Consider the following 23,903-nt stretch of genomic DNA (forward strand, 5'->3'; position numbering starts at 1 on the left):
ATTGTGTCTCAAATTTTATTTATCGATCATCAAAACAAATGTTCTTACATGAATTATTCTATATTTTTGTTACTTTTGTATTTCTATTTTACATATTCTATTTTTTTTTGTAAGTTTATATTTTTTTGTTTTTATACTCATGATGATAAATTATTTTAATAATTGATAGATTAGAAGTTGTAAAAATATTATTATACTTATTATTATTTTTTAATAATTGATAGATCATAATTTTTAGTAAAAAAAAATTTTCACTTTTGTATATGCATGTGACATGTATGATAATATAAATATATAAATACTTTAATAAGTATGTGGTAAAACTAGAAAATACAAATCAATAAGGAAAATAATAAAATGCAATCTATTATGGCATTATTATTGAATTAGAAAGTTTAGAGAGAATAAATGTAATATTACTTTTTATTTAATCAGTGTCTTTAATAGTCATTGTGTAAGAGGATAAATATGTCATTTAATAATCATAATAGAATGAGGTCAAGTGAGCAAATTTGGAGGTCCCAATAACCGCACTCATCTCAAACGTGTATACAAATATAATGAGCACGAATAATCAAAGACGGAGGACAGTGTAGTGATATCTGGGCTATAGCCCAGAGAGTTTTTTTTTGTAATGTTTTACTGAAATAGCTGCATTAATCTTTAACATACTGTAATTATGGATGCTTAGCACAGCCAAATTGTCATAAATTCCCGTTGTTAAGCCCCTTTTTTAGTAAGCAAGAGCATTATTAGGAAATATTGAAAACAAAATATTCATAATGCATACATATATATTCGATTAAATTCATGGCTTCAATCCAAATTTCCATATTTATATGTTAAGCCAGTTCATTTTTACTTTATTTTCCGTTCATGATCTAGCTACCTCTTTGTTTAGTTTTACATTCATATTTTCGGAGTTTTTATCGAAAGATAGCTTAGCCCAGCTTATTTCGAAATCCTGACTCCGTCCTTATAAATAATGTTAAGTGAATCATATTTTGAGATATCACACATATCTAACTTTATGTGACAGTTACATGATGTGGCATATCATGTAGACATTTAGCGAAATTTTGTTATAAATTAGATCAAGTAATTTCTGCTACAACAGTTCTCACTTAAAGAAAATGATATGTGATAATCCGAACACCTAGCATGCATATATGGCCGGTCGGGTGCTTGGCCTATTTCAAACTTTTGAACGTAGCATCAAAATATATATGCTATAGCTGAACCATAAATCAATACATTAGTTGTCGTCTGCTTAAACTCACCGTTACATCTCATGCATTGCACTACGAATACATATAGGGATGCTCAAACTGCCTGACTGCACTTTCACGTATGAGAAGCAGTAGCCTCCCACAAACTGTATAGTGTATACATGGAACGAGCTCAGGCAACCTCGGCATTTAAACCAATGTAGGCTAAGCTATCGAGCAGTAAGAGCTAGCCAGCTCTTGTTTCTGTTCTTGTTGTTGGCGGCAGACAGGCACAGAACACTTTAACTTCCGTAGCTTCCGTTCCACGCTACAGTACATATTTCTCCTCCACTTGACCATGCCCTTTCACCATTTCTATATACAGAGCTTCCAGGTTTGTTTCTGAAAATTCGAGCAAAAAGTACATCAAATTCTTCTCAAATGCTTCGAAGATCAAACTACACATGGGCGACTCGCCATTTTATGTAGTATTTGTTCTTGGTCACAGTACCCTCTAAACTATATTTGTATACGTTTTGAGAAAACCCTAGTCTTCCGTTTGAATTGGTATATGTGTGTCCGCTAGCTACCTAGCTATATATATGACTAGGGTTTTACACATTCGACTCTCTTTGAATTCCAGATTCTATTACACGTACTTGGCTAGCTTTCATTTCTCACTTGCTTCTCCATCTTTTCTTACTAGAGCCAAGGAAGACAGATTATATATATGGGTCCTGTGAAGTGTGCTTACTTAGCACTGCTGCTGTTTCTCTCTGCTGCATGCCTGTGGACAACCTCCGACGCATATCCCCGTCGTCAATTAGGTACTTAATCTGCCTTTCTTTCTCTCTTTGTGTACTTTTAAGCCCTCATTTTGTGAGATATATACTTTTTCCGGTGAGCTTAAACTAAAAACCGAAATGGGAAAACTCTTTCGACATATATTGCTTCAACTGGGTTATACATATGTATTACATAAGCTAAATATATACTAACAATTCAGTTTTCTATATGTCAAGAGGGGAATGCTGCTGTGACAAGAACTCATGCTGTTTCGACTGTAAATGTAAGGGTACATGTCATGATCACGATCATACACACTTAAAATTGATCATCAATTGCTCGCTGATATCTGGTTTATATATATAAATACCTGCAGGGAGGTCATATTCAAGTGGTTAGTCCTCTAAATATTGATACCAAGGAGAACAGGTTACTAGGAGGAAGGAAAATGGCGGTTCAGAAAGTTAAAGCGGAGGAGGGCACGAGTGCTGCAAGGAGCTCAAACCAGCTTGAAGGGAACTGTGGTGGTGATCAAGTGAAATGGGGTGATCACGTAGAGTGTGATCAAGAAAGTGGGACTAGTTTTTCTGAGGGAGTTGATAAGTCTGGTTTTGTAGCTTTTAACGAGGATTACCATGCTCCAAGGCACCACCCGCCTAAGAATAACTAACTGATCCACTATCGAAATCTAGTCAAGTTAGCTATTGCTCTATAGCCTTTCCAATAAAGTTTGGACCTTTTGCTCAATATTTCGTTATAATTTCCATAAGTTTTGTTTCTACGTACTAATGAATAATATTACACTTATGATTAGCTTGTTTACCTAGAACGAAAAGATTTTGTGAGACAAATTCAATATGATAAATAATGAATGAAGTGGTGGAAAATTTCCATTACGTTTGGCGAACTCAAATATATAACCGCTTGCAAATTAAGTAATATTGTAAACTGAAACCTGTAGACCTGTAGTTGTCGATTTCCAACAACTTCTCGTTATTATAAAAAAACAAAAATAATATATGATGACACTAATACTCGTTGATTTAGTTCAAAAAAATGGTACAGAAACTCTTAACTAACTAGTTTAGACAAAGTTCGCATCATGGTTCTGCCACCGGTTCGGTCTAATCTCAGATAACAAACGTGCCGGTAGTCTTTGTAGAGAACAGAGACCAAGAGCATGCTCCTTTGCATTATTGTAACCGACGGCATATATGGTTGATGAGTTACAACTAACAACAACTTCCATGGTTTTTACATCTGCATTTTTTCTATGTAAACTATTCAACTACAAGTCATGCAGTCAACCTTACCGAACCCCCAAAGGTACATGCCATGCACATCATCGCACATCATCATTTCCCTTTTAGTCTTCCTTCAACTGCCAATAATTCATTCACGAAGCATCTTACACATTCTCAGACCCAAAAAATAAAGAAGAAAAAAGCATCTTACATGGAAAGAAAAAAAAAACCATAAAGGCCAAAGCTCCACGACAACAGACCCCATCTTCTTCTTCGTATTCTTCTTCTTGCTTCTTCCTCCTCCTCTTACCAACAACCATGTCCACCTCCGGCGACCAAAACCACCGCCACCCTCACATCCTAGTCTACCCCTACCCTGCACAAGGCCACATGCTCCCTCTCCTCGACCTAACCAACCAACTAGCCCTCCGCCACCTCACCATCACCCTCATCATTACCCCCAAAAACCTCCCGACTCTCACACCACTCCTCTCCTCCCACCCCTCCATCCAAACCCTCGTCCTCCCATTTCCTTCACACCCCAAAATACCCCCCGGCGTCGAAAACGTCAAGGACCTCGGCACACACGGCAACCTCTCCGTCATCAACGCCCTCGCAAACCTCCACGACCCGATCATCCAGTGGTTCAACTCCCACCCTAACCCCCCTGTGGCTCTCATCTCCGACTTCTTCCTCGGCTACACTCTCCGCCTCGCCGACCACCTTAAAATCCCGAGAATAACCTTCTTCTCGTCCGGAGCTTACTTGGCCTCCATTCATGAGTACTGTTGGCGAAACTTAGATCTGGTCCAGTCCTCGTCGAACGTTATTGACTTCCCCTACGTTCCTCGGAAGCCGTCGTTGAAGAAGGAGCACGTGCCGTCCATTGTGTTAGCTCACAAAGGTGCGGATCCCGAGTCTGAACTCTTGAGAGTTTCCATGCTTGCCAATACCGACAGCTGGGGATGTGTTTTCAATAGCTTTCAAGACTTGGAGGGTGAGTATTTGGATCATTTGAAGAGAAGAATGGGCCACAACCGGGTTTACGGTGTCGGCCCATTGAGTCTGATCGACGCCGGAGACGGTGGTTTGGATCGGGGGAACCTGAACACGGGTTCCGGTGGCGATGTAATGGCGTGGCTTGACGGGTGTCCTGATGGGTCTGTGCTTTATGTTGGTTTTGGGAGTCAAAAGTTATTGGATAGTAAACAAATGGAGGCGTTGGCTAGTGGGCTCGAACTTAGCGGGGTGAGATTTGTGTGGACTGTGAAAACGGGCTCGGCTCAAGAGACGAAAGACGGGTACGGTATCGTGCCTGAGGGATTTGAGGAGCGGGTTGCCGGACGGGGTCGGATGGTGAAAGGTTGGTCGCCGCAGGTGTTGATTTTGGGTCACCGGGCAGTGGGCGGATTCGTGAGTCATTGCGGGTGGAACTCAGTGCTCGAAGCGATAGCGGGTGGGGTTTTGATATTGGGTTGGCCCATGGAGGCAGACCAGTATGTGAATGCCAAGCTGTTGGTGGAGGACTTGGGTGTGGCCATACAAGTGTGCGAGGGTGCGAGCGGTGTACCCGACCCGGCCCAATTAGGAAAGGTGATTGCTGAGTCACTAAGCGGCGACTCGGCCGAAAAAGTGAGAGCAAAGGAGCTGAGGGACAAGGCATTTTCGGCAGTGAGCGATGGTGGCAGCTCTGTAAGAGACTTGGATGAGCTTGTGAAAGAGTTGAGCCTACTTTAAGTGGCAATGTGATTGTATGCATGATTACCAAATCTTTGATTTGAGAAACATTGTTCTTATCACATACTTTACTAGAGTCCTTTCTCACTGGTTTGTGAACTTTTTTGTTTCACCCATTTTTCGATCGTATATTATATATATTTGTAAGTATATCATTTATGTAAATTTTCAACCAAATTGAAAATCTATAAGACATCCATAAATATGTTTAACCAATTATAACTTGAATGGTTCATGTTTGACAGATTTGGTTCGTTGATTAATTTAATATAGCTTGATACCTTAACGATCACCAATTTGGCTAAAGATTTACAGAAATGATAAACTCATATGAACCTAAAAACTGAACGAATGATATACTAAAATGTTATCGACAAATGGTGGTCATCATTATAGGAGCTCCCTTACTTTATATACGGATATACCAAGCTTAACGGTGCTTGATTTGCAAAGCAAAATAAAATCATGGCTAGAAGTCTAGAACAATGCCAACTGCTAGTAATATGCTCCAAAGAATATTACACACATGCATGCAGCTCAATAGCCAAGTACTTGGACTGAAATAATATTGTCTGCACTAAACGCCTAAACTCGAGATTCCATATCGTGTATGGTTGGGATACGCACAAATAATGTAGCCTACAAAATAATTCATGTAATATATGAAAGATGGCATCCAAGAAAATGTGAAGCAATAACACCAGTTGACAAATATAAAAGTGTTCACTTGGTTATGGTTAGGTACTGGTCAAGAAAACAATGCTCAATATTCTTGATGTTATTTTGGTTCTTTGGTAGTTTTTTTTTTTTTTCTTTTAGTTGCCAAGAAGATCGAGGGTTTTCCACATTTGGCTCGCTTTGAATTCCAGATTCCAGTCCACTTCGATAGCATTCTTTCTCACTTACTTCTCTTTCTTACTAGAGCCAAGGAAAATCTTTTCTATACATATATATGCATCATGTGGAAATACACGTACTTAGCAATGCTGCTGTTCTCTCTGCCGAAGACATCAGATGCACATCCCCATCGTCATAATTTTAGTCCTTTTTTTTTTTTTGTTTCTCTGTGTACTTTCAAGCCTTTATTTTTACATTTTATTCATGAAAAGCTTCAAACAAGAAAGGTCTCACTTACTGTCTCGGTTACATTTATCCCATTTTTTTTATCTGATGAGCTTAACTTACTATTATTTTATAAACTTAAGGGTTTAGTTCCCTCAAAGCTATCCTTTAGATGAGCATATGCTTGTGTGTGTGTGAGAGAGAGTAATTTCACCAATTTGTTCCCGGTTCTCACATGCTAACAATTTTGATTCAGAGGAATTTTGGTTACTATTTCATTTATTTGTCATAGAATCTACAACCTAGCTATATATCATTGCGAATTAAAGTTCTCAAGTGTATGGTAGAGATCAAGAGTTCTTTGCATTATTGTCACCGACGGAATATGTGGTTGATGTTGCAACAACTTTCATGATTGAGCATATGCACTTTTCATGTAGGACAAAACTTGGGTGACCAGGTCTTGTTACCTCTATGTGACAAGAACCAATTACAATGCGTCATCTGTCATTTTTAGTTTTGTATTTAAAAAAAATTGAAAATTGTAAACAGAGTGACATTGAAAGGCCTCAAGCAACAAGTTAATGGGTAGATGGTGCATTGTTATTGACCCTTGTCACTAAGGGGTACCAAGACCTGGTCACCCAAGTTCTGTCCTTCCATGTAATCCATTTGAACTACAAGTCATGAAATCAACCTTCCTGACCCCAAAAGTTACATACTGTGCACATCGATCATGCATTCACATCCATCATTTATCTTCTAGTCTTTACTTGACACGGTGCCATTTTCTTTTCCAAATCACATTCTGACCAAGCTCGCACTCCCATAGCTAGCTCCACAACTACAACCCCTATCTTCTCCTTGGTTTTCTACTTTTCTTATTCTTCTTCTTCCTCCCCCCTCCGCTTACCAACAACCATGTCGATCTCCGGCTACCAAAACCACCGCCACCCTCACATCCTAGTCTTCCCTTACCCTGCACAAGGCCACATGCTAGCACTCCTTGACCTAACCAACCAATTAGCCCTCCGCTCCTTCACCATAACAATCATTGTCACCCCTAAAAACCTCCCTATTCTCGCACCGCTCCTCTCCACCCACCCCTCCATCCAAACCCTAGTCCTCCCATTTCCTTCACACCCTAAAATACCCCCCGGCGTCGAAAACGTCAGGGACATCGGCAACCACGGCAACATCGCCGTCATCAACGCCCTCGCCAAACTCCACGACCCGATCATCCAGTGGTTCAAGTCTCACCCTAACCCCCCTGTGGCTCTCATCTCAGACTTCTTTCTCGGCCACACTCTCCGCCTCGCCGACCACCTCAAAATACCTAGAATAGCTTTCTTCTCGGTTAGAGCCTTATTGGCCTCTATTCTCGAGTACTGTTGGAGAAACCTTGATCTGGTCCACTCCTCGTCGCCCGTTATTGACTTCCCCTACCTTCCTCGAAAGCCGTCGTTGAAGAAGGAGCACGTACCGTCCATTGTGTTAGCTCACAGAGGAACCGATCCCGACTCTGAGCTCTTGAGAGTTTCCATGCTTGCCAATACCGACAGCTGGGGCTGTGTTTTTAATACATTTCAAGATTTGGAGGGTGAGTATTTGGATTTCTTAAAGAAAAGAATGGGCCATAAAAGGGTTTATAGTGTAGGCCCACTGAGTCTGATCGACGCCGTAGACGGCGGTTTGGATCCGGGGAACGTGAACACGGGTTCCGGTGAAGATGTAATGGCCTGGCTTGACAGGTGTCCTGATGGGTCTGTGCTTTATGTTGGTTTTGGGAGTCAAAAGTTACTAAATAGTAAACAAATGGAGGCGTTGGCTAGTGGGCTCGAACTTAGTGGGGTGAGATTTGTGTGGGCTGTGAAAACAGGCTCGGCCCAAGAGGCGAAAGACGGCTACGGTGTCATGCCTGAGGGGTTTGAGGAGCGCGTTGTCGGGCGGGGCTGGGTGGTGAAAGGTTGGTCGCCGCAGGTGTTGATTTTGGGTCACCGGGCCGTGGGCGGATTCGTGAGCCATTGCGGGTGGAACTCTGTGCTCGAAGCGATAGCCGGTGGGGTTTTCATACTGTGCTGGCCCATGGAGGCAGACCAGTATGTGAATGCCAAGCTGTTGGTGGAGGACATGGGAGTGGCCATACAAGTGTGCGAGGGTGCGAGCGGTGTACCTGACCCGGCCCAATTAGGGAAAGTGATTGCTGCGTCACTAAGTGGCGACTCGGCCCAAAAAGTGAGAGCAAAGGATCTAAAGGACAAGGCCTATGCAGCTGTGAGCGATGGTGGGAGCTCGTTGCAAGATTTGGATGAGCTTGTGAAAGAATTGAGCCGACTTTGAGTGACACTGTTATGATTACCAATTTTTAATTAGAAGCATTGTTCTTATTATGTTACACATCTAGCCTAATGGTACTTGTTTTTTATTGGATAAATAACTTAAATGCTACAATTAGTCTATTGAGTCAAACTCAAAACTTTTCACTTACTAAGGAGAGGCTATGCCACTCACTAAATGGTATTGGGCTAATGGTAATTGGTTTTTCAAAACAAAATAAATTCACTCATGGTTAAAAACTATCACTTCAAGATAGAAATAAATCGAAATTTTACATAACCTCCTCAAGGCAACTGCAACAGTGGCCTTATAATTGGGTTTTGGTCCTATTTTAGGACTTTTCATCTCCAACAATCCGTTTTAGGGGGGTTTTGGTTTTGGTTTTATAGAACTTAGTCCTAAATTGAGTCTCATATTTGATGAAATTCTAAGACCAAGACTCAAACATTAGCCTGGGCCCGCAACAATTAAATTGAGGCAGCCAACCTAATGCATTGACGCGTTGAGAATTTAGAAAGGAAAGACGCGCGCGCATGTGGAGAGAACGTGCACAGACGCGCCTGAAGGCAAATAGGAGAGAGAAATGTGCTTGGTGGACCCCGCTTGACGCAACCTTGTCTAATTAATATTAACTCATTCCAATGAACATAGGTTAAATATGAGGGCTGATGTTTTATGGCAAAAAATTCAACGGTCTCTATTAAATATGGCATGAATAATTTCATTTTTACCTCAAAAAAAAATTTATAAAAAATATCAGAAATTAAACATACCCGTTGGTATGTCGCCAAAATGATGCACTCTTTACAATATTAAATTTAAGCATAATGTTTCATATTTATATTTTGCGGTTTCATTAATGGTCATGACTTTGTGCGGTGTAAGGGCTTCCATGCTGATCAAGTCGTATATAAACTCGTACAGACTGGGTTCCGCCTAGCCGGCCCAATGCTCCGCCTTGCCCGCGTAGGCCCAGTCCGCCTTTCAAATAAACGACGAGGAGAGAAGAAGAGAAGGAGAAGACGAGTGAGGTTGGCGTCGTTCTTCGGCGGAGCGCCTGCGGTGGCGTCGTTTATGGGGCTTTATATCCTTCACAATGACTATAAGGTCGCTCATGAGGCCATCTCTCATCAGGTACACTCTTTCTTCTTCGCTTTTTAAATTTTATTTATTTTATTTTATTGTGTTTCTCAGTCTAGGGTTTCTTCGTCACTGAAAATTTTCAATTGGTGTTGAAATTGTTCAGTACGATATGTTTGAGGATTCTTTGGGTTTTAGAAATTGTTCAACCCAGTTTTCCTCCACACTTTTCGATCAGTGGCGAGCTTCGATCGAACATCCTCCAGAGAGTGCCAATCTCGCTCAGCTGCAGCTGGTTTCTGTGTTGAAACGGTGTTCTGTTGTCATCTCTTTGTTTAAACAAACGGGTCTGGAACTAGTCAGAGAGTTCCGATCGAATCGATGGAGTGCTTATCTCCATTAAAATGTGTTGTGACCCGAGCCATTTCCTCTCACTCTCACGTGCCTCCCTTCCAAAACCCTAGATCGGCGGCGTGCAGATTCGAAGGGTGAAGAAAGAGAGTTCGAAGAAACGTACGAACGTGATGGAGGAGAGGAATTCCCGGTCTCTGTTGGCAACCGGAACTTGTTGACGCATCTGAGGGGTATGGCCCACGAGTCTGAGGTGCAGCTAGAAGCTGCCTCAAAGTTGTGGGACTTGATTTCAATGCCAGGAGCTGCCCCGATCCGGATAGTGACCAATTCTGGCGTTATTTCGGATTTGATCTGGTCACTGGACAGGGTAGATTGTCCACAAATTCAAGTATGAATGATTTTTGAGTTGTTTACGCTTGAATTTTAACCTCATTTGTGAAAACTGAAACTGATTTGTTGGTTCTGTCGATGAAGTACTTGGCTGCGGGAATTCTGAGCAATATTTTGCTGCTGGAACATCAGAGCACACCAAGCTGCTGATTGATCATTCGGCTATCCACGGACTTGTGGGGCTCACCACTTCCCGAGATCATCGTACTAGGGTGGAGGTATATTGTTTTATTATTGAAATTAATGACCTGTTTTGCCTTGACAACTATATCAAATGCTGCGGCATATAAATTTTATTATCTCTATTGCAGGCTGTGACGGCATTGGGTAATATTGCCTCTGATTTCCTTACATGTCCGGATTTTCGAGCATTCGACGCATAGAGCTGCCACATGGACATTTGCCAATTTGTTCAAGGGAAACCCACAGCTTGATCTTCAACAGGTTTGTTGCTTTTGTAAGATAATACCATACATGATTTTGATTCTTATAGGATTGCAAGGAGGTCAGTTTGATACCTAATTTTTGGCATGTCATTATCAGGTGGAGGCAGCTATCCCAAATCTTAACCATTTGATGAAGAAGTCTTTGAAAATGCCTGCCGAGCACTCTTATATCTCGTTGAGTATGTAGATAAATTGAAGGACAACATAGTTGAAGAAAGTATCCTCCGGCAACTTGTGCAACTTCTCTTGTGAGTATTTTTACTGGTCAATGTGCGATTACTTTTCTGTTATATTTGTGGTGCTCTCAATATGTAGTTTTTCCCTTTTCATTATTGTTGTAGGCATCTGTGTCCTTCAGTGCTCAATCATGCACTTCGTGCGGTCAGCAATATCACAGTCTTTGCTCCCGGGGATACAAATCATAAGATTGAGGTAACCATTGATGTTCATTTTGGGAGTAAGGGCTCTAAATCTGCCACCTCTCTTAATATTCTACCTTTCTTATCAGTGTATTATCCACGCTGGTTTACTTGCGTGCCTTGGGAGTGTCTTGGCTAATAACCATCAGAAGAGCATCAAGAAGGAAGTTTGCAGGATTATCATAGACATTTCTCATTGTGGCCGCTCGACACAGGTAACTTTTAGTATGCTTTGGGGCAAAATAGTTTTAACGGACTTTGAGATCTTATTCTATGTTGTGAATGCCAAGCAGATAGTTATGCGTTTGAACATGCATCCAAAGATTTATCCTGTGAACTAGCATGTGATGTATATTTGAAATTTTTATTGAGAAATTTAGAAATGACCTGTTTTCAAGCATGAAATTGATTATCAACCTTTTCATTGAATTCTTTTGAAATCTGACCTTTTTACTGTGTGAAAAGACACGACTACCCAAAATAAATGGATTTAGGTTGGTATGAAGAAAAATGGGTTTCCGCTATGGGTTTAGATCGATCTGAAGAAAAAAGGTTTTCATGCTATGGGTTTAGGTTGATCGGAGAAAACAAATATGCCGGGAAAAACTTTTGTTGATCATATTTGACCTGGGTTTCTATGGTTATTAATTGATGAGCTGTATGAGAGGAAAGTATGAATCTGCGATAATTCATTGATACCGGACTGGGTTTTAGATTTTCACAATGAAGAAGTTGCAAAGTACTTTGAGGAGATAGAACCACTTTAAGGATTATGTGGATAAGAGGCAAAGACGCTATTATTGAAGCTCGAGTTATATGCAGACAGCTTCAAGTGGAATAGCCTCCTAAAAATTGAGGAGGCTTAATTGGTTTCAGTGCTTTTGTTTCAGTTCCATCATAAGTGGGTGATTGTGCAACAGAGCTTGCACTTTTATTTGTCGTGCTTTGAATTCATTGTAAATTATGGCAGAACTGGGGATGATCCATGCATCTTTGCATCTTGGACAGCATATATGGACTCATCGCCTATTACATATACACCTTGGGTTTGATTGTATGATTGACCATATGCTTGGAAAATTTGAAATTACCCTAGCAGCTGGCTGATTATTGTAGGGCTGATACTAGCAATGATGTTTACATCTCCCACTATTTTATCAGTGAAACTGTGAAACGTTCTCTATTTGTAGAACTCAAGAAAGTGAAACTTTGTGTTTGGGTAGTCATGTCTTTTCAAAGTCCAAGAAGGTTAGATTTCAAAAAAGAAGAAGTGGTTAATTATCAATTTCATGCTACAAAACAGGTCATTTTTCTAAATTTCTCATTTTTATTTGCAGCTGTATGACTACTTTAACAACTGATGCAGGTTACCATTGAAGCTGGTTTAATTCATGCTAGAGTCAGTTTGCTTCATACTTCAGACCTAGAGATGAAAAAAGTGGCTATTAAAACAATCATAGCTGTTTCTAAAATGTGCAATAATGACCAATTGAGGTGTGTTTTTTGTAATATTTTTCTATTTACCCTCTCTCAATACTTACTGTTCGTAAACTACCAACTCATGCTTTCTATATGGTTTTAGGAGCCTGGCGAATGACTGTAGGAAACCTCTGCTCAAGCTTCTTGGATGCAAGGATCCAGATATAGTTGCTATGTGTCTAGAGATGCTGCAGTTTTTTGACGGCGAATTTGGGTTCATTGGGAGAGATTATGGTGTGGCACAACAACTTATAGATCTGCTGGCTCACAAGAATCCTTCTATTTGTAAGAGTGCTCGTTCTCTACTTACTTCATTGGGGTACACAATCAGGGATGATTCAGATGATGAATTATTGGACCCATGAGGATCTACAAGTTCCTGCTGAAGGATTCAGATTTGAATCATCCCTGATTGTGTACCCCAATGATCAGTGACTCGTGCATCTCTTTCGAGGATCTACAAGTTCCTGCTGAAGGACTCAGATTTGAGTGATGAGATTTAGACCTATGTTTTTTTCCTCTGTCCCCTTTAAAAGAATTATAAGCCTTTCTTTTTCTTATTTGAAATTTTGTTGAACTGTTGGAGGCTTGGAGATCTTGAACAGTTGGTGCTCAAATTTAACTGATGGATTGACTTGATGTTGGATGATTGTAATCGCAATTTGCTACCAATTGCTTATTGAACTTGCTGTATTGCTAAACTTTAATGGTCCGCAGAATGTGAGAATTGTTTTAATCGTTTCGTTGCTTTTCTTTCACTTTTCCTTGCTTTCATTTCCTTAGCATGTGAGAATATGCAGGCTTGCAGCCTTGCTTTGCTTTCATTTGATCATTTCATTTTCAGAGTTTGTATTTTGCTTTGGATTGCTTTCATTTCCTTGTGAACACTGAACAGAACTTACGATAGCAGTCGAGAAACATAAGCAAATTTTGCCGTCAACCAGTGCAGCCTAAGGCCCTTGATGGGGACTAACGGTGTCGATTGGAGAGTAAAGGGAGTGGAGGGTTTAAAATGGAGCAAGAGTGGAGAGGGGGCTAATTGGATACCCGACCCGGGCCATTTGGGAAAGATGATCCACGAGTCGCTGACCAAGACAATACCTGAAAAGTTGAGGGCAAAGGAGCATTATGGTGCTTTGAGGAATGGTTGGAGCTAATTAGCAGCATAGGTTTTAAGGGGGCTGGAGGCGTAAGTCTTTGCTTTTGGCCGCTTTCTAGGTACATTACAGTCATTAACATCATGAAGGCAGCGTTGCCGCCTATCCAAGTAAACCCAATCTTTCCAATGCTCTTGTCCTCCTTTAATACTACATATTCCAAAGTAGCTACAGAGTTACATACACTTACCATAGCCTAGCTTGGCACAATAGTCAATTGAACGCCGGCAGAATCCAAACTCCACCTGCAAGTTGTGCATGGCGAGAGCAAACCTCGTGCAGTGTAACATTCTGATTCTCCAAACTGAGGATACGATATGGTTTGCGGTCGGCATGTTCAAAATAAGGTACATCGTAGTTGGTGTAGTATATTGAATTCGGCTTACAACCAGGAAAGTTTGAAGCCAAAACCGACACAGAATGACCGCCACCCAAAAACATAGCCTCATCTCCGATGCTTTTCACCTCAACTTGCTGCACAACCGCTCCCTTTTTGAGGTCGAACACTACCTTGTAAACCATGAACTTCTCCCTATACTTGTGTATATTCGTCACATTACAAAATGAAAGTAGTCTTCGAACATGCCACAGATGGTCTCCCTTGCTTGATTTCACAAGGTAGGAATTAGCAGCATAGGTTCTGAAGGGGGCTGGTGGCGTAAGTCTCTTTGCTTTTGGCCGCTTTCTAGGTACATTACAGTCATTAACATCAAACGATACAATCCTTCCCCGACGTCCAACAACGAAGATTTGATTTTTATAGAATGTAACATCATGAAGGCAGCGTTGCCGCCTATCCAAGTAAACCCAATCTTTCCAATGCTCTTGTCCTCCTTTAATGAAAGCCAGCTTTGTATCACAGTCGTAGAGCGCAATGACCAGATAATTGTCCGGTTGCAAGTTTGGATTTGCGGACAATATAACATTTGGGATGTATTTCTTGTAGTTGATAATGTAGTAGTTCAGGTCATCCTCTAATATGGAGGACTTGACCATGAAGTCCAAGGGAGGAAGACAAATTGGCGCCACTGATTTTTTGAAGGGATACACCAGAGTTATGTTCAGAGATAGACCTACTAGATCTACTGTGGCCAACCAGCCATGGCTAGAGCCACAACACCTCTTGCCATAAGTCAGTGGCAAACGAATCTTGTTGTACCTCTTTTCTGTAGAAATGCTCTGCAGTCCTGGATGTCCTTCGGATTTGGAATGGAAGTCGGTAGAGTTCCAGAAAATGGGAAGTACTTTGCCCTCTCGCAAATGGTGTGTTGCCTTGTTATAGTCTTTTGAAAGGGATTCCCATTCTTTGCAAACCCTGGCGAAACAGAGATGGTCAACAGGCTCAAACAACTTATCTTGAATCAAGAAGGCAACATCCATTGGAAGATTTTGCCATTCTGATTCCATAGCCTTGTTCCCGCGAATACACAGCTTTTTATTTGGCTTTGGATAGTTGGTGGTTTCACTCATTGTGAAGCCTAACAAAAGTGATCATAAAGAGAAAGGAAGAAGATGGGAATTTTTCAAGTTGTTTATGAAGAACCAGCACTTTTATAAGACTGAATACAATCCCTTAATCTACCAGGAATGCTCTTTTTTAAAAACAAATTTCTCTGTTAATGTTTCCTAGTTCCTGTGGATTTGTCTTATTTTTGGGAAGTGAGGGACTCTTTCTCCTTGTTCTATTGGCATTCCCTGCTTTGAGAGCAACCTCCTCCGAGCAATAATGAAACGAGTTTCAGGCATAACCGCATAAGTATATAAATTGATTAAATTCTGTCTAACAACGATGGTTTCATTACAAACTGTATGTACAACCACAACCACAATAAGGACCTAGCATTTATGTGCTGAAAGACATCTAAGGAAGTGTAGCAAATTATCACTTTTCAGTGAAATAATATAAATTTCAGACTAGCCTGCAAGAAGTACCTGCTATGCACTTGTTGATGAGGAGAGCATGGTGACCAATCCAGCTTACTAGGTTTGGCCATGATTTCAAGAGGCAGGCAAGACGTATGTGTTTGGTTGTTTTGAGAAGAAACCCACCTCACAGCTCCTTTTTTCAACATTGCAAATGATCCCCAGCCATATGGTCATGGCAAAAACAATTCAAGCGGAACTCTGGAAGGCATGAGATAGAGACATGCATGACTTGCCCTTTATCCCTGCAAGGAAAAGAAAATAGTCACAAATCATCAACCAGGTACTATGGTATGTTGCAAAGAAAGAATTAGAAAAGGAGTGTTTGGGATAGTTTTTACTTCAGTGGGAACGCCAGCCCACTTTGATCCTGACTCATGACTCCCGAGTTATAATCTCTACAAAGTACAAAGAGAGTAAACAAGCAACCTGAGAGTTTTGCTTGAATCCACAAGGAAACACTAAAAGAAAGCCAAACTTATAAGAGGGGGTGAACAAAAACATTACCAGCAAATAGTTTGAGAACATAACAATCTGGAAAGATATCTTTGAACCAGTTTCAACGCCATCTGTCAGGAAGGCTCTTTATCAATGCTTTTCTAGCTTCTGGAACTGTCCTGTAAATGAATCAGAACACATTACAGTAATTCTATATAATCAATAATAACCATACAAATGAAAGCATATCTGGACTTGCTTTAAAATCCCATCTTAGGAAAATGCCAAGAACAGTAGCGGCAGTTTATGCCAACTCAGATTCATTTCTTTGCATCTCTTTAAGAACCTTGTTTGGAAGGAAATAGGGTAGGCATGAGAGCTGCACAGAAAACCACAGAATTATGACCACCTAAAATAAATTGAGAAACTATAATTAAAATATAGTAGTTATACATTTACTGTTTACATGAACTCATGTTACCACATACAAAGTGATAACTATGGCCAACTCTTTAACACCCTTAAGTCCAAACAAAAGAGAAACCTTCTTTCCACTAGAAATACCCCTTGAATTGGCAGAATATATATTTTGCATTCAAGCAACAAGAGCATTTGGCTCTTGGCGGCAGAAAATAAGAAAGAGATATAAATGCTTCAATTTTTTTAGCCTACATTCATTGCATAGTAAAGATATGAAGATGATATAAAGAGAATAGGAACGATGGCTGGTACATACTAGCATACTTCGTTGCATAACTTAAAGAAAGCTTCAGAAGCTCGTCAGAACTAAATGCAGTTTTCTCTGATCAGTTGTGGTAATTTATTACTATTCGGCATCAATCTTGATATAAAATGGTACGTACCCAGTGGTTTTATGAAAGAACTAGAAAAGGAGCCCTGAGTGCTGGTCTAGTCTAATTTTCGTTTCTGGTTTGTATTCACATACTTTATGAGAATACTAGATTGATGTGTATATACACATAAAGTTAGCAATACCTCATGACTGAAACCTTGTTTATGAGCCAGTGAACAACTTTTCCAATAGCCAGATGCCAAGCAATATCACCTTTTCCATGGATTAATCAGGAAGAAAGCCACATTTGATCATCTCAGCAAGGAGTTCATTTAGTGAGCTTGAATCACCATCTTGACGGAAAGCATTGAGCATCACCTTACAAAGCTCTTGATCAGGATATATCCGATCAGATAGCATCATACAGAAAAAATATTTCGCTTCAGTTATTAGAGACCTTTTGCATAACCTATTTATTACAGAACTATAATCTCTGATGGAGATTTCAAATCCTTTCTCCACCATCCGATCAAAGAGCTCCACTGCCCTGAGTGCATAACCCTTTGCACAATGTGCTTTGATTAATGTGGTATAAGCAACTTTTGTCAAATTGATGTTACGGTCATCCAGAAAATCCAATAGCCTGTCAGCATCATTTAGGTCACCATATACACAAAGACCATTGATGAGGACATTATATGTCACAGGAGTAGGCTCGAGATTATGCTTTAACATCTCATCGTGCAACTGAAAAGCTTTCTTCAAGTCACGAGCTCTGCAGAAACATTGAATGATGGTATTATATGTGATCTGATCTGGGATTAGGTCCTTAGCATACATTGCCTCAACTAAGTGGACAGCCTTTTGCAGTTTCCTCTGTTTGCAGAGTCCTTTGATAATTACAGTATAAGTTACATGGGTCGGATCAACAGCTTTTGCTTTCATCTCCTGGAGCAATTTAATCATCCCATGAATGTTTCCCCATTCACAGTAACCATTCATAAGAGTCGTGTAAGTAACTGGACTAAGTAGCATTCCATGCAGCTCAATGGCAGTCAACATCCGTTTGGCCTCAATTAGTTTTCCACTTTTGCAGAGACCATACATAAGCGTATTGAAAGTGACAACAGTAGGAGTTATTCCTTTTTCAACTGTTTGTTCATATAAGTGTAAGGCTGCTGCAATATTACCAAGCTTTACATATCCATCCATCATAATATTATACAACACAATGTCCTCTGTGATTGTTGTTAGAACATCAAAATACTTCCTTGCCTCAGATATATCCCCTCTCTTGCGCAGACCTAAAAGAATTGCTCGATGTGCAGAATAGTGGGGTATTATTCTCTTCAAGTACATTTCTCTATATATTTGAACAGCCCTTTGAACAGTACCTTGCTTGCATAGCCCATGAATCAGAATGGAACATGTTATAAGATCTGGTTCCAAGCCAACAGCTTCCATCTCATAATGCAACCTCAATGCTTCTTCTATTCGTCCACTTTTACACAAACTGCTGAGCAGTACGCTATATAAGATGACACTCAACTGAAAACCCCTTGAAAGCATCTCTTCCCGCAGCTTAAGTGCTTCCTCAATATTGCCAGAATGGCAGTGCCCACAAATTAGAATTGTATACGTAACATGATCAGGATTCAACCCTTTAACCAGCATTTTCTGAATGACCTGCTGAGCTCCATTCATTAAACCAAGCAGACGAAACCCTTTACAAAGAATATTGTAGGTCACGGTGTCAGGGTGTAGCCCGTGCCTCTCCATGTCTTGTGTAAACTCCAAAGCTTCTTCCAAAGAACCTGCTACACACAGCCCATGAATAAGAATATTATAACTGTATGAATCAGGAAGTAGTCCATACTTGAATATCATACAAAAAAACGACTTCGCAATATCCACAAAACCCAATTTACAGAACCTCGACATAATGGTATTGACCGAAACAACTGAAGGCCCACTCTCCTTCCTCTGAGCTTCCATGAGAAATGAAACCGCATCTTGTATGCTGGCTTGTTCACACAGTCCATCTACAAGTATAGAACTAGTGTACTCATTCTCAGGAGTTCCACTTTCCTTAATTGCATCATACACATTCCACATGATATCCGTGTGCCTTAAATTATGCAACAAGCAATTATACGTCGAAGTGGAAACTCTCAAATTCAGATCTTTCATCTTAGCAAGAACAGTCAGGGCATCATAAACCATCTCACTTCTTGAATACGAAAACGCCAAAACATCCCACACCACACCACTCGAGCCCCAGTCCCTAAATCTACTCAATAGCAGCTCACAAAGTGATGTTGCAGAACCAGAACCTATCACAAATATCACCAGAAATATATATAAATAACAAAATGTGCACAACAACACTAATTACACGAAGCAATACTAAATACTAATGTCACACAAAACCAACACCAATCCATTTTCGATAAACATAAGTTACAAAACCACATTATAAACTACTCAAGAACATTTTTAAGTCTACAAAAAAAACCATACCTTCCTCCTTCACCATTTGCTTCATAACCAACCGCAACTCCTCAAACCGCCTCCTCCCCCCTAAAACATGAGCAACTGCGAAACTCGAAGCCCTCGAATGCCGAAAACCATACTCATTCCTCAACAAATTGAAGAACCCAAAACCCGATTCAGGGTCCTCAAGGTTCAACCTTTCGATAATAAGATCCACCTGGGTCTGATTCAAGCTCGAAATAATGTTACTATAGTAATGGTCACCTCTAATTCGACCCAAACCCAAGGTTCTCAGGCCGGTGATGAGCTCGGCGACATTGGCAGTGCTGCTTGGGCCGGCGGCGGGATCAACGGCGGGCTTTGCGGCGAAGGATGGGGGTTTAGTGAAGATGAGGGAAGAGAAGGTTCGAGAAATTTGAAGAAATTGGATGGGTTTCTTCCATTGATGGATGTGATTGAGCATGGAAATTGGGGGTTAGGGTTTAAGCGAAAGAGGGAAAAAGGAGGTGTTGGGTTCAAAGGGAATGGAAAATCTGAGTGGAGAGAGGTGTGGGTAAAGAGAGAGGACATCAAAGATTGAAGCTTTAATGAGGGAGAGTGAGGTTTAGGAGGTTTAGGGTTTAAGGGAGCCGTTGGGTTTCCCGGCAATTTTGAAGGGTTTTGGGGCAAATGAAAGAGGAGGGTCTCTTTTTTTTTTTGGCGAGAAAAGAGGAGGGTCTCTGGAGGCTAAGTTTGGATGTTAGGGGCAGAGGTGAATGTAAACGGCGTCGTTGAGAAAAGTTGAGTGATTTTATTTTACTTCATTTTATTTTCCTTTAGTTAGGTACTGATATAATGAAGACATAATTGATCAAGATTGTAGTCTTTGATTGATCCAACTAAGATCATATTCACCATATTGATACTGTGTACTGGAACGGGATAGTAGCGAGAAATTGGGTGATCGGTAATTTGTTCCCTGTATTATTCATTGTTACCTATTCTTGTGTTTATATTCTAAACTTTTTATGAGTTGTCTTGAGACATTTTCATTGGAAATTATATTCCTTTGAGTTCGTCATTTCCTAACCATTACTGGTGTCGTTTTTTGGCCAATAAAAGAGTTTTTGGTAAAATAAAGATTTTACACTTCAAATATTTTACGTGTTCGTTGTGCTTGTTAATATATTTTCTTAAATAAACTGTCTTGCGTTTCTCGTTGTTTTTGTTTTAGAGTCTTGCGGCACTGCGTGCCTAAACTGAAGAGGGCGTTACACAAATGGTGGACTGGTCTGCATCAGTTTTGATTTGGGCCTTAAGTGAATTTCTTTGGTGGGTTGTCTTAGCAGCTCGGAATTGTAATAACTTTGTGTTATTACCTTGTTTGTTTTTAGCTTGTCTAATTACATCTAAGCACTCTTGTGCACTCTAAGTATTATGTATTTAGTTTTATGCCTAATTCTATATTAGTTTTCATAGTGTTAGGTTAATTTATTTTGTCGGAATGTATGAGCTTATTGTACAAATGAGGTGATGCTAACATACCACGTTCTCTAACTTGCCCTTTTTTGGCAAATGAATGTATATGTATCTATGCCGTTTTGGCATTCAAAATTGAAATGAAATTGTCCTTATTACTCGAGAAAAAAAGCTCTCTAATTACCCACGAGTTGTAAATGTCAGCTTATACCTGATTTGTCATTAAGATCTAATGCACACGTACTGCAATAGAAGGCTCATGGTGTTTACGATTTAGACTGATTTGTTGAGTCTGTTCTTGGTATCCTCGGCTGCGTCAGTAGCTTCAACTTGCATTTTGGCAGTTACTAGGTCTGCTTCTGCTGCTTCTTTCTCATTTCTTGCTGTCAACCTCTTAGCCTGACCAACAAAGAAGGCCTTGACATAGCCAAAACCCTCTCGCAACGAAACAGTGAAAGATAAGCACTCCTTCATGCGAGACAGACCAGAGACCTCTGCTTGCTTTCTATTACTACTCATGGTGCCTGGATTTGCAATTCTACCTTATAAGCTGGAGTTTTTAACTTTTAAGGTGCTTGTTGTGCATATGTAAAATTGGAAAATAACAGATGTACAATACCAAACTAAGCAGGAACGTGAGGATCCAAGTTTGACAGAGTGGGATCGCTTTGCACACAGAGTATATAAGGCAGGGCTTTCAATGGAAGTGTAGAAGTTTGGGAGTTGAGGCTTGCTTGAAGTCAAAGGCTAAGAGAGGCAAGACTCCTTTTTTCTCTTTTTAACTTTGGCAAAAGTTTCTAGTTTTGTTCGCCCACTATCAAAGATTCAAAACTCAATACTGGGAAGCCCAAAACGAAGCAAGCTTTCTGCCCAACTTGAGAAAATTATGTCAGCTTCAACCAAAGCAGAAAAAGATAACTCAATTTTAGCTGAAACAAGAATAGTCTGCCGACCTTTCACTTTAACAAACTAAGATGTCATTAACATTAAAATCATAGAGATCCAATCCTGTAAACATGCAACAAAACTGGACAAAAGCAAGTTTACATGACTCTTAACAACAGAGATGACTTGAAGATATTCCCATGATGATAGAGAACTTCAACTTCAATATCCGATCAACTTTAGCATAGAAGAATGAATCCAGAAGGTGTAACAAAAATCCCGTTACATATCTGCAAAACATACGAGTTGCTGACAATGAAAATTCAAATAAAATGCCTTCATCTTCAGAGCCACACCAAGTCCTGGAAATTCACACACAAACATTAGATAAATAAAATAACAACATAATAACAATTTAATTGACTAAAATTTCGAAGAGAATGACGACAAAGACAGGGAGACAACTTCTAGCAAACTAACATAGCAACAACTTTCAGAATCAGACTCTGCATTCACGTGTTTCCGCTACATATTGTGGTCAAAGTTAAATATCAGCACTAGTCGTTCCAGATTGTAGTCAAGACATGCTTCGTACTTATCCATCAGAAATAATAGAAAGACATGCATAGTAAAAAAACAAAGACGAAGTTTGGACTTGTATACTTACTTAAACAATTTCGCAGCCATAGAAGCTGCAGAGATGAACTAGCTCTGCCTGATTGGTTTCCTCAACATATTGATGGATGATTTGAGGGTATCTGTCAGGGGAGACCTTCAAAAGTGTAGCCAAAAATTCCTCTGCGTCTGTCATCTCTTTTAGCGAATCTGGACAGCTTCCATGACCGGGATTATGCATCGGTTAATGGTATTCTTCTCACGCTCGACTAGAAGTTTCGATTTGAGATCATTAGCGAACGCATCAACACAGGATTTGAGATCCGTTCAGGGTTTTGAACTCAATCGAAACTTCTTAAAACATGAGTCTAACGTGAGAAGAATACCGTTAACCGACGCATAACCCCTGTCATGGAAGGTGTCCGTTAGCTCGACGACCAATTCGAACGCGTCGTCCTCCATCGTAGCTCTCGGTTTTCTCTCCTCCTTCTACCTCTGGCTATCGATAAGGTAAATGAAGCGGCGATGGAGAATGAAGATGAATAGGATTTATGAAGCCGATTCCACCAATTGAATAGACAAAGTTGGCTTGGGCCAAGTCGGGTTGATGCGGCCCAATAACAAACTAGTAAACATCAGACTTTCTGCAGGCTTTGTTTGGATGTTTGGGGCAAGTGTAATAAAACGACGTCGTCTGTTGTGGTCTGATTAACTTTATTTTTTTTTTTTTGATGAAAAACCAATAGATTAAATGGAGGTGCCTCTAACGCACCCGCGGTTTACATAGTCAAAAGACAGCGCTAGGCTAGCTTCCGGAGGAACACACTCCTCCCAAAAGCGAACATCTCCTATTTTGTGGCCAACATTTGCGACAGCATTAGCTACAAAATTAGCCTCTGGTTAACTGTTGTGGTCTGATTAACTTTGGTGTTTTTCTTCCCTAAACTTGTAGAGGCTAATATAATCAAGACCAAGATCATGTTCACCAATTTGATTCTGATCAAAGTTTTTTCTTTATGTTTTTTCCATGAGGACCTCATATGATAAATTGATAAGTGCACGCATGCTTTTTTGCGTAGGATCTCCGGTATTCTATTTCTACATTTAATAGATCTAGTCATTTCACAACTTAATTGCTCTTGCAATGCACTTTTATGGGAGAGATTACATATATATTAGATTTGGGAGCGGGACATAGTCGGGTGACCAAATGCTTGATGATTCAGAATATTGCATTGATTTTATGTGGATGACTAATGCCAAAGAGAGAGACACACACCAAATAGTCACCTGCTTCATTGGACGGATTATGAATGACGAATAATGAACAAATTTAGAGAGTTTTGGCTTCAGTTTTGTTGCCTCTCTGGTCTCCTCATTGTTTTATGAAATTATTGATAAGAATCAAGAAGTTAATAAAAGACAATATAAGCTACTTGATTATAAAACTATCTGATATGAATTTGTGAGGAGCAACCCAAGAAGAAGATTCAACTAAACGAGTTAAGTGAAACTATTTCCAGTGGAAATGTAGAATGATCAGGTATAAATGATGGATGGGATATCCTTTTCTGTGTAGGCAACGAGTATACCTCAGGC

General features: G+C 40.1%; 6 protein-coding genes and 1 non-coding gene across 7 annotated transcripts; 4 read left to right on the top strand and 3 right to left on the bottom strand.

The window, feature by feature from the left end:
• Positions 1–3,556: 3,556 nt before the first annotated feature.
• LOC101299377 (UDP-glycosyltransferase 89A2-like) lies at positions 3,557–5,191 on the top strand. Its single transcript, XM_004298289.1, has one exon. It carries the CDS (start codon positions 3,557–3,559, stop codon positions 4,973–4,975), a length of 1,419 nt encoding a protein of 472 aa, XP_004298337.1. The 3' UTR covers positions 4,976–5,191.
• A 1,520-nt stretch (positions 5,192–6,711) lies between these two features.
• LOC101296089 (UDP-glycosyltransferase 89A2-like) lies at positions 6,712–8,435 on the top strand. Its single transcript, XM_004297142.1, has one exon. It carries the CDS (start codon positions 6,959–6,961, stop codon positions 8,375–8,377), a length of 1,419 nt encoding a protein of 472 aa, XP_004297190.1. The 5' UTR covers positions 6,712–6,958; the 3' UTR covers positions 8,378–8,435.
• Positions 8,436–9,978: 1,543 nt separating this feature from the next.
• LOC101299669 (importin subunit alpha-1-like) lies at positions 9,979–10,877 on the top strand. Its single transcript, XM_004298290.1, has 5 exons — positions 9,979–9,998; positions 10,108–10,196; positions 10,283–10,416; positions 10,510–10,642; positions 10,742–10,877. The coding sequence occupies exons 1-4, from the start codon at positions 9,979–9,981 to the stop codon at positions 10,579–10,581; spliced, it is 315 nt and encodes a 104-aa protein (XP_004298338.1). The 3' UTR covers positions 10,582–10,642; positions 10,742–10,877.
• A 709-nt stretch (positions 10,878–11,586) lies between these two features.
• Positions 11,587–12,907, top strand: LOC101299955 (importin subunit alpha-like). Its single transcript, XM_004298291.1, has 4 exons — positions 11,587–11,615; positions 12,254–12,311; positions 12,430–12,557; positions 12,646–12,907. Exons 1-4 carry the CDS (start codon positions 11,587–11,589, stop codon positions 12,905–12,907), a joined length of 477 nt encoding a protein of 158 aa, XP_004298339.1.
• Positions 12,908–13,912: 1,005 nt separating this feature from the next.
• LOC101300245 (putative F-box protein At5g55150-like) lies at positions 13,913–15,169 on the bottom strand. Its single transcript, XM_004298292.1, has one exon. The coding sequence runs from the start codon at positions 15,167–15,169 to the stop codon at positions 13,913–13,915; it is 1,257 nt and encodes a 418-aa protein (XP_004298340.1).
• Positions 15,170–15,978: 809 nt separating this feature from the next.
• Positions 15,979–19,932, bottom strand: LOC101296369 (putative pentatricopeptide repeat-containing protein At1g13630-like). Its single transcript, XM_004297143.1, has 4 exons — positions 19,374–19,932; positions 17,057–19,186; positions 16,130–16,439; positions 15,979–16,020 (listed from the first exon to the last, which is right to left on the bottom strand). Exons 1-2 carry the CDS (start codon positions 19,807–19,809, stop codon positions 17,139–17,141), a joined length of 2,484 nt encoding a protein of 827 aa, XP_004297191.1. The 5' UTR covers positions 19,810–19,932; the 3' UTR covers positions 15,979–16,020; positions 16,130–16,439; positions 17,057–17,138.
• A 1,829-nt stretch (positions 19,933–21,761) lies between these two features.
• LOC101296654 lies at positions 21,762–22,655 on the bottom strand. The gene is made up of 2 exons (XR_184520.1): positions 22,357–22,655; positions 21,762–22,051 (listed from the first exon to the last, which is right to left on the bottom strand). It is a non-coding gene; the product is annotated as an uncharacterized LOC101296654 (transcript).
• Between the last annotated feature and the right edge of the window lie 1,248 nt (positions 22,656–23,903).

This window comes from Fragaria vesca, linkage group LG4, assembly GCF_000184155.1.
Source record: "Fragaria vesca subsp. vesca linkage group LG4, FraVesHawaii_1.0, whole genome shotgun sequence".
Taxonomy (NCBI): Eukaryota; Viridiplantae; Streptophyta; class Magnoliopsida; order Rosales; family Rosaceae; genus Fragaria; species Fragaria vesca.

What these genes read in the sequence shown, in the direction of transcription:
- LOC101299377 (XM_004298289.1), top strand. Translation starts at nt 3,557, where the DNA reads ATGTCCACCTCCGGCGACCAAAACCACCGCCACCCTCACATCCTAGTC.
- LOC101296089 (XM_004297142.1), top strand. Translation starts at nt 6,959, where the DNA reads ATGTCGATCTCCGGCTACCAAAACCACCGCCACCCTCACATCCTAGTC.
- LOC101299669 (XM_004298290.1), top strand. Translation starts at nt 9,979, where the DNA reads ATGGAGGAGAGGAATTCCCG. An exon ending in TAGATTGTCCACAAATTCAA is followed by an intron (nt 10,197 to 10,282) that starts GTATGAATGATT and finishes CTGTCGATGAAG; the next exon opens with TACTTGGCTGCGGGAATTCT. An exon ending in ATCATCGTACTAGGGTGGAG is followed by an intron (nt 10,417 to 10,509) that starts GTATATTGTTTT and finishes TCTCTATTGCAG; the next exon opens with GCTGTGACGGCATTGGGTAA.
- LOC101299955 (XM_004298291.1), top strand. Translation starts at nt 11,587, where the DNA reads ATGGGTTTAGATCGATCTGAAGAAAAAAG. An exon ending in GATCGATCTGAAGAAAAAAG is followed by an intron (nt 11,616 to 12,253) that starts GTTTTCATGCTA and finishes CTCTATTTGTAG; the next exon opens with AACTCAAGAAAGTGAAACTT. An exon ending in TGCAATAATGACCAATTGAG is followed by an intron (nt 12,558 to 12,645) that starts GTGTGTTTTTTG and finishes ATATGGTTTTAG; the next exon opens with GAGCCTGGCGAATGACTGTA.
- LOC101300245 (XM_004298292.1), bottom strand. Translation starts at nt 15,169, where the DNA reads ATGAGTGAAACCACCAACTATCCAAAGCCAAATAAAAAGCTGTGTATT.
- LOC101296369 (XM_004297143.1), bottom strand. Translation starts at nt 19,809, where the DNA reads ATGCTCAATCACATCCATCAATGGAAGAAACCCATCCAATTTCTTCAA. An exon ending in GCAAATGGTGAAGGAGGAAG is followed by an intron (nt 19,187 to 19,373) that starts GTATGGTTTTTT and finishes TATTTGTGATAG; the next exon opens with GTTCTGGTTCTGCAACATCA.